The sequence below is a fragment of the Hylobates moloch genome, unplaced genomic scaffold, assembly GCF_009828535.3.
Source record: "Hylobates moloch isolate HMO894 unplaced genomic scaffold, HMol_V3 SCAFFOLD_9, whole genome shotgun sequence".
NCBI classification, from domain to species: domain Eukaryota; kingdom Metazoa; phylum Chordata; class Mammalia; order Primates; family Hylobatidae; genus Hylobates; species Hylobates moloch.
In genome coordinates this window covers 78,888,103-78,905,989 of record NW_026652284.1, presented here as the reverse complement: position 1 = coordinate 78,905,989, position 17,887 = coordinate 78,888,103, and the positions used below count along the sequence as shown (strand labels likewise).

Below are 17,887 nucleotides of genomic sequence, written 5' to 3'. Positions count from 1 at the left end.
TGCCAAGTTTTTAAGTACAAGTGCTCCTTAACTTACAATGGAGTTAGGTCCTGATAAACCCCAATGAAGGTTTAAAATATTGTAAGTCAAAAACGTGTTAAAATACACCTATCCTAGCTTAGCCTAGCCTACCAAAAACGTGCCCAGAACACATACATTAGTGTAGTTGAGTGTTTTGTAGACACAATTGAATGTGAAAACACAAAACACAATATCCAAAAAATGCTGACAACACAGTACACTATAGAATATTGGTTAATTACCCTCATGATCGCATAACTCACTGGGAGCTGGGACTTATTAATACCTCCATGCTCAGCATCAGAAGAGAGTATTGTACCACATATTACTAGCCTGGGGAAATATCAAATATCGAAATTCCAAGTATGGTTTCTACTGAATGCATATCACTTTTGCAGCATTGTAAAGTTGAAAAATCCTAAATTGAACCTTTGTAAATCAGGGACTATCTGTATATTTTTAAAGGCATTTTAAGATTAGCGGGTGGTAAAATTAAAACTGCAAAGCAACGTAAAAAAGAATGCAGAAAAAACAAGATGGCAAATGTAAAACATTCATGATAGAATAGTATGATAAAACATTTATGTTTTACATAATGTAAAACAATTGTGATAAAAATGGCATTAGCATATAATTATATACTAACATAAGTGGTTAATTTTTTTATTAAATAATATTTAGTTAAGTACTAAATGGTTCACTTAGTTCATAAGATAAATGCAACTCCATGCTTTCTACATGAGATAAACTTACAAACTTACGTGAAATCCAACTCATGTTTCTATATGAGGCATACTTAAAAGAATTTGGGTTAAAAGTTAAAAACAGGCAATGAAATTTTAATAAAATATAAAAAGATACTATGAATAACATGATCAAAAAAGCAAAATTGACAGCAGAAATCAGTAAATGAGGAAGGAGTCACTTAATATTGATAAAGAACATAATATAAAGGAAGATATAGTTATAAACTTGATATATTAATATAGCATTGTATGTTACAAATTAAAGACGTAAGAGGTTGCTCTAAATAAATAAATTGGGATATTTTGATATTCCCTTTTCAGTCACTGAGAAACCATATAGGCAAAAAATAAAGATAAACATCATCTGAGTTATATAGTCATTGATTTAATAGAAAAATGAAATTTTATGTTTAATAAACAAATTACATCTTTTTATTAAATGCTTAGAAAAGTATATGACGCCAGTATGAGACAGAATAATGAAACAGAATTAAATGCCCAGAAATGTTGTATAATATGCAAAGGAAACTAGCATATTATGAAGATAGCATTTCTAATCAGTGAGGGAAAAACAAAGTAAAAATGGTGCTGAGATAACTGCCTGCCTTTAGGGGGTATTGGGAGGATTAACTTAGATCTTCACCACAGAAACACCAAAGTAATTTCCAGATAGATTAAGGTCTTAAATGTTAAAAAAACAAAAACAAAAAATGGAAATAGGGAAGAACTAGGGGTTAATATAGGAGAATATTTATATATTCATTCCAGTGCAATAGCAATAAAACAAAAGAAAAATGGATGATTTGAATACATATAACTTGAAAAATGGATGAATGGCAAAAAAGGGAAACTAAAAAATATATATATAATATTTATGTCAGGCAAGGGGCTGATTGTATGAAGGGTTTTGTAAAGTATTTCAACAAGAAAAAGATGAATGTACCAGATTCTAAAAGGCAGTAAAGTTTTCCTATTTCTAAATGTGTTTAAAATAAAAATTAAAGAGGGTGAGGATTCTTAAACAACCTAAAGTAATGAGAAGACAGAAATTACCGCAGATCAACCTATCACATTCTTGATGATGTATTTTAAAAATTAAGACTGCTTGAAAAGTTTATTCTTTTAAAATCTGAAATATTTCCTCTTAAATTTTGTTCGTGTTCTGAATTATCAATTTCTAAACTGATAGAGTTCAAAATTAATGATTTATACAAAAACACTTCAGATAAAACAAGTGCTTAAAGTGAGTTGAAGAAGGGATTTCTGCTGCTGGACAGATTGAGTAACCATATTTTTCTCTATACTTCCTCATTAAAGTACAGCTAAAACCGTGGACATTATAAGTATATAAAACAAGCATAAAAAGACTCTGAAAGGTGGAAAGAAGGCAGTAGACTGCTAGAGATGGTGGGACCCAAGGAAAGACATAGCTGTGAGTTCCCTGGGGATTCTTTTTACCTCATTTATCCCACACTGGGTAGTGGAGAAGCCAACAACCCAGAAACAACATTGGACACCAACTAAAAATAAAAACCTGCTCTCTCAAGCAGAAGGATGGAGAAATGGACAGCCTAGTAAGACAGAAAACTTTCAGACGATAACCATTCTACTCTAGCCAAACACCACCAAGAAAACTATGGCCTACCCCGGTCACCAGCAAAGGCTAGATGGAGAACCTAGACTTCCATCCTTTTGAGGCTGTCCAGTCCTTCTGAGGTGGTGTCAGGGAAGACTGAGTGTCATGCTAAGGCATTCGTCTCCACAATGCAGTGTAGAAAGGATCCCCTCCCTAAGTGGGGAGTGCCAGTGAAGACCATGTGGGAGCCTGGACTTATACTCCTACCAGGCAGTAATAAGAACCCAACAACCTCCCTGTTGGAGTAGGGTCAGAGGCAGTCTGGTGAAGGGTCAAGACTTTCACCACCAATCAGCTAAAATGAGACTACTCCCCACAGTACCAGTACAGGACTCTGGGAGAACCTGACCTCTCACCCTTATCCATTAGTAACAAGGAGCCCTCCATAGCCCAGGCCAGGAAGTGGAACACAGTATTTGCCCCTGCATTCACTTAGTCGCATATAACCACCTGAATGGGTTAAGTTGAGAAATGTAGGATCCAGTTGGGCAATTGTCGGTCCAACCACAACTCTATTTTTGGTGTATGACCAGGAGTCTCTACCACAGATATGTTAATAGGACTTAATTTATCTGGTAAGATTAATCTATAACTGTTCTAAAATAATTTATTGGTTCTTTACAATTGATTTTAGTATTTCTGTACTCTGAAAAAGTTCTTTCTTATAGTTGTCCCAAATGATATGTTTGCCATTTTAAAGCCTCTTTCAAATATCTGTTCCTTCTTCAGCACAATTTTTTTTGTCTTTAAATATATTTTTGTGTTCTATTAATGTTTATTAAAATAACTCAGGGCTGGGTGCAGTGGCTCATGCCTGTATTCCCAGCACTTAGGAAGGCTGAGGTGGGAGGATCACTTGAGCCCAGGAGGTTGAGACTATAGTGAGCCATGATTGCACCATTGTGCTCGCATCTGGGCAACAGAGCAAGCCCCTGTCTCAAACAAACAAATAAACAAATAACTCACTCACTCACTCACTCACTCACTCAGGTCACTTTTACCTGATGCTGTCTACTGACATATAACTATGAAAATTACTGAAACTGATTGCTGCCCCAAATTTAGGTTATCTATCCGAAATTATAACCTTTCACTCTACTTTCTCTCATGTCCCTCCTTCTCAATAAAAAGAAATTCAAAACCTAGGTCTATTCTGATAGTTTTCCTTCTCTTTGTCAGAATAGTAGAGAGCTTAGCTATTTTAGCTAGATCAGGGTGATATTTTTAAAAAAGTGACAAGTTATTTTATATATAGTAAAGAAATTAGGCAACATTCATTTTCTGAAAAAATATTTTTGTCTTGGTTAAATTACTTAAGATACAATAAAATAGAAAATATGTTAAAGAAGTAACAAAATAGTTGCTCTCCTTTTTGCCACTGATTTTGGCTGTCAACTTATTAAGATTAATTAAATTCTGTAACTCAGTACCAAAATAAGTGTATTTTTATGTGTAATATAATCTGTAATCGTATTTTTAACTTAATCTTTTTTACTCCTAATGTACACTTCCTTTGGACAATCAGATCTTTAAGGATAATATAGTTTTATTAACATGGTTGCATTTTTGTATGTGTGCTTTAAGTTTTTTTTTTTTTTTTTTAAACAAGCCCCAAAGCAAATTCTTTATTTCTAGGCAGTGGCCATACTTTCTTTTCTTAATCTATACATTTAATTCTAGATGAAAAAACAATCATTGAAGCCTGTTATCCTGGTTAACATTTACATGTTGTTTTAACATTTGTTAGCTATAATTCAGAAAAATCTTTTGAATTTATACCATTGAATTTTACTTTTTTAGCATCCTTTTATCAAGAATGCAAAACCTGTATCAATATTAAGAGACCTGATCACAGAAGCTATGGAGATCAAAGCTAAAAGACATGAGGAACAGCAACGAGAATTGGAAGAGGAAGAAGAAAATTCGGTTTGTAATTATCTTCAAAAAGTTGATTTTTTTCTTCTGAGTTATTTTTCTATAATTCTGTTTCTTTAAATATATTAAAAGCACTTACTGTTTTACTATACAAGTAAGATATGTTTTTTCACTGAATCTCAAAATATATTTGGGTTTGCATTATATGTTTGCTATCTTTTTCTGATGTCTTAAGAATTAGTGATTAGTGGAATGTAATGTTGATAGGATGAACTTGCACAGTACCTAGTATCTAGTTGATACTAACTCTGGGTTTGTTAAATAAATATTGTCTTGAATTTGTACAGTTTTGTGTCGTATCTTCTGGAATTTTCTTTTAACTGGTCACCAGCTATGCTGTAGATAAAGCCGTTGTCATGGACTACCTAGTGAGGAGATACTTGAAGCCTGTATTCCAGACTTAAAATCTTTCACCAATGAATTCATTACTTAGAATTTTAAATAGTGTCTTCAAAAGGTATTTTTTTCAGGTTTGTCATTGTGCATTAATTCTACAAAGATAAGTAGGTGATATGGGAGATATAAAGACCCTTGGTTCTTGCTCTCAGGGGGTTTCATATTTCCTACCCTGGATTCCTGTGTGATGATAGATAAATTTAGTTTCAGATTTCTCTCCAGTTAATGTTTTTAAATGTTAAATTTTTGTACTTGTTTCTTGTGGTTTCGAAGGCACTTTATCATATATTATCAGTTTTTACTACTTTTTAAGACTTTGTTATAATAACAGTCATTTTGGTTTCTTTCTGCCCCTTTGGTGATCTCTTTCTTCACTATTTTTCTTTCCTTCCCTGAGCTTAAGTCACACTAGTCTTTCAGATTTTTAATTTTTTTTTTAACATGCTTAAGATCTTTCCTTACTCAGGGCCTTTGCATGTGCTATACCCTGTACTTGAAACACTCTTTTTCCTTAGAACTCTAGGAGTGGCTAGGTTCTTTTCTTTTGAGTCTCAGCTTTAAATATCATGTACCCCCAAAACATAGCACCTTAAAACAACACACATTTATTATCATGGTATTTGTAGATTGCTATTTCAGGAGGGTCTTAGGTGATTCGTTCTCAGGGTTTCTTATGAGATTGCAGTCTAAGTGTTCGTCAGAGCTGTAGTCATCTGAAGGCTTGACGAGGGCTGGAGGATTCACTTCCAGGATGGCTCATTCAGGGGCTCTCAGAGTGAGTGGTCCAAGAGAGAGAACAAAGAGGATCTCTCACTGTCTTTTTTGTTGTAGTCTCAGGAGTTAAATACTGTCACTTCTGCCACATTCTATTTATTGATTTTTATTTTATTTTATTTTTGAGATCAAGTCTCGTTCTGTTGCCCAGGCTGGATTGCAGTGGCATGATCTTGGCTTACTGCATCCTCCACCTCCTGGGTTCAAGCAATTCTCCTGCCTCAGCCTCCTGAGTAGCTGGGACTGCAGACTCATGCCACTATACCCGGCTAATTTTTGTATTTTTAGTAGAGACCGGGTTTCATCATATTGGTCAGGCTGGTCTCGAACTGGGTGTAACACCTCCAGGTTACTTTGGGTGATCCACCCACCTCGGCCTCCCAAAGTTCTGGGATTACAGGCATGAGCCACTGCACCCGGCGCATTCTAGTTTTTAAAAGCAAGTGAGTGGTGGAGCAAGGAGCTCCAAGAATCAGTTACCTCCACAGAAGCAACTATGTTAAACTGGAAAAAACTGACAAACCAACTTTTGCATAACTCTGGAATCTGACAGAAAACTTACAGCATCCGGGGGAGTGCCAGGTTTTGATAAGAAAGCATTATGACATTTTTGCTTATATACCTAGTATCCTTTATTTTCTAGCTCAGCAGCAGCTATGGGGCCAGCAAACCATATTCCCGGTGTAGCTCACTGGTGCCAGGAGGGGGACAATAAGATCCTTGGTCTGAAAAAAAATCGTAGTTTTCGTTTTGACCTGTCTGGTGGTTCCCTAAGGGACTGGTGCAGATACCTTTGTTTCAGCCCCCCATGAGCTAGAGCAACTTCCTGGTTGGTATCTGTCAACCATCTAAATCTGCTAGAGCTAGTAAACAAATTTGGCAGAGTTTCAGGGTACAGCATCAACCACAAAACTCAGTTGTATTTCTAGGCACCAGCAATGAAAAATGTAAAAAGGAAATTAAGTAAACAGTGCCATTTATAATAGCATCCAAAAGAATGAAATACCTAAGGAATAAATTTAACCAAGGAGGTGAAAAACTTGTATAATGAAAAGTACAAAACATTGCTAAAAGACCTAAATCATTAGAAAGACATCTTGTGTTCAGAGATTAGAAGACATTATGTTTTGAAGATGGCAGTACTCCTCAAATCAATTCACAGATTTTAAAGATCCATTTCCAAATTACAGGTCATTTTTTGCAGAAGAGGAAAAGTCAGTTCTCAAATTCATATGGAATTCCAAGGGGCCCCAAATAGCCAAAAATATCAAAAAAGAAGAACCACATTAGAAGATTCACACTTCCTGTTTTCAAAACTTAATATGAAACTGCAGTGATCAAATCAGTGTAGTGCTAGCATAAGGATAGGTATATAGACCAAGGGAATAGAATAGAAAGTCTGGAAATAAACCCATAAATCTATGGCCAACTGATTTTTAACAGAGTTGCTAAGACCATTTAATGGGAGAAGAACAATCTCTTCAACAAATGGTACTGGGACAGCTGGATAGCCACATGTAAAAGAATGAAGTTAGACCCCTATGTCTTATCAAATACAGCAGCCTTTTAGTATAAGATCTGATTGGCTGGATCAACACCCTACATGTAAGAGCTAAAACTTTTAAACTCTTATAAGAAAACATAGGGTTAGTCTTCATGACTTTGGATTTGTCAGTGAATTCTTAGAGAATGATACTAAAGCAGAAATAACAAAAGAAAAAAACCGAACTTCATCAAAATTAAACATTTTTGTGCATAAAAGAATAAATTATCAAGAAGTGAAAAGACAGCCTGTAGAATGAGAGAAAATATTTACAAATTATGCTTCTGATAAGGGTCTAATATCCAAAATGTATAGAAGCTGGGTGCGGTGGCTGATGCCTGTAATACCAGCACTTTGGGAGGCTGAGACAGGTGGATCACCCGAGCCCAGGAATTCAAGACTAGCCTGGGCAACATAATGAGGCCCCATCTGTTTAAAAAAAAAAAATGCAAACTGTATAGAGAACTCTTACAACTTACAATTGAATTATAGGCAAATTGTTGGTTACCAGAGACCAGGACAGGGCCCAGTTGTGGTGGGCAGGGGGTGGGAAAGAAGGAAGGATGGAGAGCGACTCCTTAATGGGTACAGTGTTTTCTTTTGAGGTGATGAAAATGCTATGATACTAGATAGAGGAGATGGTTGCACGTTGTGAATGTACTAAGTGCCACTGATTTGTATACTTTAAAATGGTTAATGTTTTGTATATGAAGTTCACCTCCATTAAAAAAAAAAAAAAGTCACTAAGTCTGGCCTGCACTTAAGGCAATAGGAATGAGGCTCCACCTTTTGAGGGGAGAATTGCCAAAGAATTTATGGTTATGTTTTAAAACTAGCTCAGACTGTCCTCTGGCTGCACATTATTTACATTCCCTGCCCATGCAAAATACACGCACTATCCCATCTACTCCAAGTATTATTTCTTTACAATATCGGCTCAAAATCTAGAATGTCATCTTCTAAATTACATTCAGATAGAGATAATGTTCCTTGGGTCCAGTTCCTCTCAATCTGAAGACCTATAAACAAAAGAGATAAGTTTCTTACCTCACCCCCACTGCCCCGAATAGCCAGTGTACAATGGTGGGTCAGGCATAAAATTATATCATTATAGGTAGTTCTGTTTAAAAAAAAGGGAAGACAGGAAGTGCACATGAGTCACTATTCCATAGCAGTTTTGAAATCCAGCCAAGCAAATGTTAGAAGTTTCTTCATTAAAACTAAGTTCTATTCCTACCTCAGGATAGTTTTTCATGGCTCCTTTCTGTGTTCTCTGAGTTTTTTGCTCTGCCCACTGAGTTCTTCCTTTTTCATGGAAGGTAGCCTGTGTGTTGAGCTAGATACTTTTCTCAGCCTGCTTCCTGTGGTTAGAAATTTTGGAGTCCAAAGCCCTCTTTTCATTTCGTGCATCTCTGTGCTATGCAGTCAATGCTGGTAGTGTTTCTGCCAAAAACACTTTGTGGGTCTCCTGTAAATCTCATTGCAGCTTACTCCATTAGAATAATCTACACTCCTACATTTTGTTGAGATAATTGTTTCCCTAATTTTGGCCTCTTGATGAGATTGTGCAGGGACAATGCCTTTAAGCTTCTTAGAAGCCGTGTTGAGGAACTGCATGGATCTGTCAGAAATCTTAAGGATTTTACAGGCACCTTTTCAGCTTGATATTTAGACCATAATTTCCTGACTATTGCCTGGATTTGAGCTGCTTGCAAGCTGACTCATAACTGTAGCATGGTTTGCTGTCTGTAGAGGCTGGAGATTTACAAAATCGACAAGTCTCGGTCCCTCTTTTGTTTAATTGTCATTTCCTAAGCTTCTTTCTCTCCTTTTGTGTTTGATTATAAGCACCAAGAAGAAAGCAGGCAACATCTTAAATGCTTTGCTAGACCACCCAGTTCATTAGGTACATTTTTTACTTTTCCTGTTACTTTTCCGGTTCCTATAGCCAACAGTTGATATGGTTTGGCTGTGGCCCTACCCAAATTTCATCTTTAATTATAGTTCCCATAATCCCCATGTGTCGTGGTAGGGACCTGGTAGGAGGTAATTGAATCATGGGGGCAGTTACTCACATGCTGTACTCATGATAATGAGTGAGTTCTCATGAGGTCTGATGGTTTTATAAGGGGCTTTTCCCTCTTTGCTTGGCTCTTCTCTCTCCTGCTGCCCTTTGAAGAGGTGCCTTCTGCCGTGATTGTAAGTTTCCTGAAGCCTCCTCAGGCTTCATGTGGAACTGTGAGTCAATTAAGCCTCCTTTCTTTATAAATTAACCAGTCTCAGGTATTTATAGCAGCATGAGAATGGACTAATACAGTAAATTGGTACTGGGTAGTGGAGTGCTGCTGTAAAGGACTTGCCTTGTCTCAGATGAGACTTTGGACTTGTACTTTTATTTTATTTTATTTTTTATTATTATTATGCTTTAAGTTTTAGGGTGCATGTGCACAATGTGCAGGTTTGTTACATATGTATACATGTGCCATGTTGGTGTGCTGCACCAATTAACTCGTCACTTAGCATTAGGTATATCTCCTAATGCTATCCCTGCCCCCTCCCCCCACCCCACAACAGTTCCCAGTGTGTGATGTTCCCCTTCCTGTGTCCATGTGTTCTCATTGTTCAATTCCCACCTATCAGTGAGAACATGCGGTGTTTGGTTTTTTGTCCTTGCGATAGTTTACTGAGAATGATGATTTCCAGTTTCATCCATGTCTCTACAAAGGACATGAACTCATCCTTTTTTATGGCTGCATAGTATTCTATGGTGTATATGGTGTATATGTGCCACAGCACACATACGTGTGCATGTGTCTTTATAGCAGCATTTATACTCCTTTGGGTATATACCCAGTAATGGGATGGCTGGGTCAAATGGTATTTCTAGTTCTAGATCCCTGAGGAATGGCCACACTGACTTCCACAATGGTTGAACTAGTTTACAGTCCCACCAACAGTGTAAAAGTGTTCCTATTTCTCCACATCCTCTCCAGCACCTGTTGTTTCCTGACTTTTTAATGATGGCCATTCTAACTGGTGTGAGATGGTATCTCATTGTGGTTTTGATTTGCATTTCTCTGCTGGCCAGTGATGATGAGCATTTTTTCATGTGTTTTTTGGCTGCATAAATGTCTTCTTTTGAGAAGTGTCTGTTCATGTCCTTTGCCCACTTTTTGATGGGATTGTTTGTTTTTTTCTTGTAAATTTGTTTGAGTTCATTGTAGATTCTGGATATTAGCCCTTTCTCAGATGAGTAGGTTGCAAAAATTTTCTCCCATTTTGTAGGTTGCCTGTTCACTCTGATGGTAGTTTCTTTTGCTGTGCAGAAGCTCTTTAGTTTAATTAGATCCCATTTGTCAATTTTGGCTTTTGTTGCCATTGCTTTTGGTGTTTTAGACATGAAGTGCTTGCCCATGCCTGTGTCCTGAATGGTATTGCCTAGGTTTTCTTCTAGGGTTTTTATGGTTTTAGGTCTAACATTTAAGTCTTTAATCCATCTTGAATTGATTTTTGTATAAGGTGTAAGGAAGGGATCCAGTTTCAGCTTTCTACATATGGCTAGCCAGTTTTCCCAGCACCATTTGTTAAATAGAGAATCCTTTCCCCATTGCTTATTTTTGTCAGGTTTGTCAAAGATCAGATAGTTGTAGATATGCGGCATTATTTCTGAGGGCTCTGTTCTGTTCCATTGATCTATATCTCTGTTTTGGTACCAGTACCCTGCTGTTTTGGTTACTGTAGCCTTGTAGTATAGTTTGAAGTCAGGTAGCGTGATGCCTCCAGCTTTGTTCTTTTGGCTTAGGATTGACTTGGCAATGCGGGCCCTTTTTTGTTTCCATATGAACTTTAAAGTAGTTTTTTCCAATTCTGTGAAGAAAGTCATTGGTAGCTTGATGGGGATGGCATTGAATCTATAAATTACCTTGGGCAGTATGGCCATTTTCACGATGTTGATTCTTCCAACCCATGAGCATGGAATGTTCTTCCATTTGTTTGTATCCTCTTTGATTTCATTGAGCAGTGGTTTGTAGTTCTCCTTGAAGAGGTCCTTCCCATCCCTTGTAAGTTGGATTCCTAGGTATTTTATTCTCTTTGAAGCAGTTGTGAATGGGAGTTCACTCATGATTTGGCTCTCTGTTTGTCTGTTATTGGTGTATAAGAATGCTTGTGATTTTTGTACATTGATTTTGTATCCTGAGACTTTGCCCAAAAATCTCAATAAGATTTTGGGCTGAGATGGTGGGGTTTTCTAGATATACAATCATGTCATCTGCAGACAGGGACAATTTGACTTCCTCTTCTCCTAATTGAATACCCTTTATTTCCTTCTCCTGCCTGATTGCCCTGGCCAGAACTTCCAACACTGTGTTGAATAGGAGTGGTGAGAGAGGGCATCCCTGTCTTGTGCCAGTTTTCAAAGGGAATGCCTCCAGTTTTTGCCCATTCAGTATGATATTAGCTGTGGGTTTGTCATAAATAGCTCTTATTATTTTGAGATACGTCCCATGAATACCTACTCTATTGAGAGTTTTTAGCATGAAGAGCTGTTGAATTTTGTCAAAGGCCTTTTCTGCATCTGTTGAGATAATCATGTGGTTTTTGTCTTTGGTTCTGTTTATATGCTGGATTACATTTATTGATTTGCGTGTGTTGAACCAGCCTTGCATCCCAGGGATGAAGCCCACTTGATCATGGTGGATAAGCTTTTGGATGTGCTGCTGGATTTAGTTTACCAGTATTTTATTGAGGATTTTTGCAAAGGGGATATCACCACCAATCCCACAGAAATACAAACTAACATCAGAGAATACTACAAACACCTTTGCACAAGTAAATTAGAAAATCTAGAAGAAATGGATAAATTCCTCCACACATACACCCTCCCAAGACTAAACCAGGAAGAAGTTGAATCTCTGAATAGACCAATAACAGGCTCTGAAATTGTGGTAATAATCAATAGCTTACCAACCAAAAAGAGTCCAGGACCAGATGGCTTCACAGCCGAATTCTACCAGAGGTACCACGAGGAACTGGTACCATTCCTTCTGAAACTACTCCAATCGATAGAAAAAGAGGGAATACTCCCTAACTCATTTTATGAGGCCAGCATCATCCCGATACCAAAGCCTGGCGAGACACAACCAAAAAAGAGAATTTTAGACCAATATCCTTGATGGACTTTTACTTTTGAGTTAATGCTGGAATGAGCTAAGACTTTGGGGGACTGTTGGAAAGGCATGATTGTGTTTTGAAATGTGAGGACATGAGATTTGGGAGGGGGCAGGGGCAGAATGATATGGTTTGGCTGTGTTGCCACCCACATCTCCTCTTGAATTGTAGTTCCCTTATTCCTCACGTGTCATAGGAGGGACCTGGTGGGAAGTAACTGAATCAGGGAATAACCACCCCGTTCTTGTGGTAGTGAATGAGTTCTCAGGAGATCTGATGGTTTTATAAGGGGCTTTCCCCGCTTTGCTCAGCAGTTCTCTCTCCTGCCGCCCTGTGAAGAGGTGCTTTCTGCCATGATGGTAAATTTCCTGAGGCCTCCCCAGCCATCTGGAACTGTGAATCAATTAAACCTCTTTTCTTTATAAATTACCCAGGTATTCCTTCATAGCAGTGTGAGAATGGACTAATACAACAGTATTTCTAAATTTTCTGCCACCACATAAGAATCTCCTTTTCTCCAGCTTTCTAATATTTCCCTTACCTTCCTAAAACTTTCTTAAAGGCCATCAGGCTTCTGACAGTTTTTTAATGACTCTTCAGGCTCTTACTAAAACTGTCTTCAAAGTGCTTCTAGCTTCTGCCCACTGCTTAGTTTCAAATCCAATGATACCAAGTCGTTTTAGGTATATGTTACTTAGTCCTGTCCATATTCAAGGTGAGGGGAATTAGTTTTTGCTTTTTGAGGGAGAACTGAAAATACTATGAGCACTTAAAAATTATGTCAGGTTTTTATGATTTTTGTTTTCCTGAATAAACATTTATTCTCTGGGGCAAAGCTTAGTGTTTCTGGGTAAAACTCTTATAGTCTTTTTTACTGAAATTGTAAGAAAAAAGTAAAAAGTTTGGAGAGTCACACATTGAGCAATATTCACATGCTTTGCTTCAGATTATTTTTTTCAGGCAGTAGCTTCCATTTTGAGGTCATTTTATCCGTTGTTGCCCTGCATAGAAAATATACAATATGTACACACACTCTCACAAGCACTTAAAAGAACGAGATAGGCAGAATGAATCTGAAGTCTTTCTACAGTTAATGTATATCCTACATTGCCGTTTATTTTTAGCAACTTTTAAAATTAGTAGATATAATTTCTCAGGAAAGTTTATCCACATTGAAGGCTCAGAATCTTACATAGTTTATATCATTTATTCCTTTGGGATTCTTTTGTGAATTGGCTTAAATTGGATTACATACACAGTTTTAAATAAAACACCTAATTTATCATAGACTACACATCTCTTGATGTTCAGTAGGACAATTTATTTCATTGAAATGATACTCTTTTTCAGAAAAGTAAAATATTTTTTATAAAATTTACACTCATTTTTGACTAAATGAACGCAAAGTTTAATCTAGGTTGTGTATATAAAAAGCAGGCATACAGGATTTGTGCAGTTAATACTAGTTTATCTCTAGTATTCAAAATGTAAGCATGCAGTTTGGTAATTTGGTAGTTACACAACAAGCAGTATTCATTCTTATGTATTTCTTGAACTTAGTTGATGATTTTTAAAATACTAATTTGTAAGTTTGCTGGTATGGCTTATTGAAATATTGTACAGGTACTTGAATGAGTTTTTAAATATTTATACAGTAAAAGAGTACTTGTTTTTAAGTAAAACAGCAAAGCAAATATTCTACATGTGGTACATTGGATGATGATTTTCAAAGCAGAATGATGTTAATTGAATTTATAAGATAAGGCATACAATGTAGCATTGACATGCTATTTTTAAAGCACTTTAAAAGACTGATAAGGAGTTTAGAAGAATTGCTTTGTCACTGGAGCTCAGACATTTCTTAAGGATCACAATGTTAAGTAAAATACAAGGAGTTAAATGGATGTAGAAGAATGTTAAGTGAAATGTTGAGCAAAAAATGGGATACTTTTTGATGTTAAGCTTGAATGAAATCTTTTCACTTTTATGCATGTATCAGGTCCTTTACTTTTATCTGAAGAAAGGTGTTATTTGACTTCATATTAACTTATTAATGACTCAAAGAAAAGTCTAATTGGTCTTAGACTATGTCTTAGAGCTTCTATCCTTGGAAAAGAAATGAGGACTTTCTGGTGACCTCTTATGGTCTGAACTCAGAGCTGTTCAGGTTGTGGTCCTTAATGTCTAAATAATGGCATGTTCTCTTTAAACTTGCCTCACTAAAGCAGTTAATTCTCAGCATGGGTGTGGGGAGAAATGCCAGGGTGCTTTGAATAACCCATTCCCCTCAGGTGGTGATACAGTTTCAGGTGAGCATTTCTTAGACAGAAACTTCCCCCCCTTCCCCTCTTTCCCCTTACCCCTGTTCAGTAGGGAGCTTCAAAAGTCTACTTTCTTTTTTTCTTTGAGATGGAGTCTTACTCTGTCGCCCAGGCTGGAGTGCAGTGGTGTGATCTAGGCTTACTGCAACCGCTGCCTCCTGGGTTCAAGCGATTCTCCTGCCTCAGCCTCCCAGGTAGCTAGGGTTACAGGCGTGTGCCACCATGCCCAGCTAATTTTTGTATTTTTAGTAGAGACAAGGTTTTGCCCTGTTGGCCAGGCTGGTCTTGAACTCCTGACCTCAAGTGATCCACCCGCCTCGGCCTCCCAAAGTGCTGGGATTGCAGGCCTGAGCCACTGTTTCTGGCCAAAAGTCTACCTTTTGAGAACCTTTTGAATTAGGTAAAGAATAGAACAGCAGCAGAATTAGCCCAAGTCAGTCCAGAAGCCTGTAATGTACTTAGTTGGTAAAAGGGAGGTTGCATTATCTAAAAATAGATCAGACTATCTGGAAGTGAATTCTAGTTCTGTTCCCAAATAACTTTATGTCTTTGGGCAGATTACTTAACCTCTCTACTTCAGTTTTACCATCTGCAAATAGAGTTGTTATGAGGATATAATTATATATTATATATATATATATACACACCTAGAACAATGTTTTGCACGTAGTATGCTCAATAAAGTTTAGCTTTTGTTTTTATTAATGCCACTACTTACACCATCACTACTGCTGTTGTAACATTTGGCCAGGTTTTTTGTTTTTGTTATTGTTCTGTTTGTTTAGTTTTCAGGGTTTTTTTGCTGGTTGCCCTTACTGGTTTTGCCCTACCTTGTGGCCACCAAGATAACATTACTGATCTGGTGTGAACCGATATAGATTCAATTTTTTAAAAAATATTTTAAAACAAATTTTAACTGGCCAAATATGTTTGGAAGAGTTGGTAGATATTAAACCTAATTTTAAAATTAAAAATAAATATATTTGGGCCAGGCACGGTGGCTCACGCCTGTAATCCCAGCACTTTGGGAGGCCAAGACAGGCTGACTGCTTGAGCCCAGGAGTTCAAGACCAGCCTGGGTGACATGGTGAAACCCTGTCTCTACAAAAAAAAATTTTTTAAAACCACAAAATTAGTTAGGCTTGGTGATGCATGCCTATAGTCCCAGCTATTTGGGAGCCTGAGGTGGGAGGATGGTTTGAGCCTGGGCAGTTGAGGCTGCAGTGAGCCATGATTATGCCACTGCACTCCAGCCCGGGTGACAAAGTGAGACTCTCTTTATCTCTCTGTCTCTCTAAAAAGAAAAAACATATATATTTATGTATTTATTATATATTTATATTTTTACAATATATATTTTTATATTCTTTAATATTTTTATTTTTATTAATATATAATATATATTTGTTCTTTATTGGCTTTCCTAAATATAAGTATATATATGTATATTTGTATACATATATTTGAAAATATGTATAAATATACATACACACATATATATATTTTTTTTGAGGAAAACCAGTAAAGAACATTTACTTATTCTCATTCCTTTACATGATAAAAAGTAAATTTTATTTAATAAGAAATATTTCAGATAAAATTATTGACCACAAATTGAAAACTTGTAAAAGAGTTGATTACTTGTTATTTCTAATTTTTCCTATGTAATCACAATTAAAACAAATTCTTATATAGTTATAACTGTGTAAATACTGTTCACTTATATCATATTATGATTACATGTTATTTCTTTTTGTGATTTTCAGCACCAATAATTGTCTCGGTTTTTGTTACTGTTGTTGTTTTTATGGTTTTCTAATCACTAGTTTGTTCCCAAATGCTATATTCCCAAACTCTCTGCTGGAGTTCTGAGCTCCTCTGTGTATGTTCAAACACAATTTATTAATGCCGTACTTTTTTTTTTTTTTATTGATTCATCCCTTCTGTAGTCTTCTGTCCTTTACTAATTGGAACTAATTGCTCTTTAGGAGTGTTGAGCAGCTGTCATCCTAAGACTTCCTTTCAACATCAACCTGTGGAATGTCCTCTTTTTTTGTTCTGTAATCTCTTTATCCCTGATGTTGTCTTCTGTCTTTCTTGTTTTACTTCCTTATTTTTATGTATCATATCTCCCAGTAGCTTCCTGACATCAGCAGTTTTTTTCATTCCTTGCATATCTGACCATGTCTTTATTGTACGTTTACCCTTAATTGATTGATTGATTGGGTGTAAAATTTTGGATTGAAAATAACTTTCTTTTATAATTTTGAAGACCTTGCTCTTTTTCCTTGCTCAGCAATAATGCTAATGAGAAGATAGATGCCATTTTGATACCTGATTCTTTGAATGTTTGAATGTGGGAGCTTTTTGGATCTTTACATTGTCCCTGTTATTTAAAACTTTCCTAATAATGTGCCTTGGTATACATCTTTTCCCCATTCATCGTATGGAGTGTCTTTTGACTTTTTAAATCTGGAAACACCCTTCAGTTCTGTGTGATTTCATGTTTGCTATTTCTTGGTAATTTTCACCGTCTCTCCTCTCTTTCTCTCTCTGGATCTCCTTTTATTTGGTTGTTGAACCTTTTAGGTTAGTCTTTCAATTATCTTTTCTGTTTCCTTTTCCCTCTTTTTCTCTTTTTGTTCTTCTGAGATTGCCTCAAGTTTATCTTCCAAACTTGCTATTTTTTCATATCAGATATTTAATGTCTAAGATAGCTTTCTCTTCTACGTTATTATTTCATTATTATTATTTTGAGTTATCTTTTGCTCCCTGCCTTGTCTCTGTTTCTTTTGTGTTTGTTTTGATCTCTGACATTTCACTTTATGGGCTGTCTTCAAATGTACGGGGATTATATTTGAGAGAAGCACTAAAATTACCTCTGGCAGCTCTGTGTGTAAGAGTGGAACTAGCTGACCAGCAAATTTTGCTGTAAAAGATGTTAGGGTTCAGTACTCTGGATTCACATGCTTCTTGTGACTTTTCTCTTTGCAAGCTTAAGTCTTACTTTTGGTCTGCTGAGTTAGCTACTTACATATTTATCTGTTTTCTAACTTCCAAACATTTTTCTAGCTTCCAGATTTTTGACATCTCCCATATGCTGTTGTCTATTCCCCTGTGCTGTTCGTCTTTTTGGGTTTATCCTTTTCTGTGGCTTTATTTTAGTTTTGAGAGGGTTTTGAGAGGGATGGGCGTAAACCCGTGTGTTCTAATCTCCGTTTTGATGGGAGCTCCTGCCATTTGTAATTTCTTGAAGTGTTCTAAAATTATAATTTTTATTTAATTTTTTAAATCAATCAATCTATCTATCTATCTATCTATCTATCTATCTATCTATCTATCTATC

The 17,887-nt window shown here is 36.4% G+C and overlaps 1 protein-coding gene across 7 annotated transcripts in view; it reads left to right on the top strand.

The window, feature by feature from the left end:
- STK3 (serine/threonine kinase 3) overlaps positions 1-17,887 on the top strand; it is a 427,140-nt gene that overhangs the window by 209,735 nt on the left and 199,518 nt on the right. For all 7 annotated transcript variants that reach the window (XR_009214836.1, XR_009214835.1, XM_058443993.1 and 4 more), the window contains exon 8: positions 4,204-4,329. Coding sequence is in view for 5 of the 7 variants with exons in the window: in XM_058443993.1 (XP_058299976.1) it covers positions 4,204-4,329 (126 nt within the window). In the remaining 2 variants the exon portion in view is untranslated. The remainder of the gene's footprint in view (positions 1-4,203; positions 4,330-17,887) is intronic.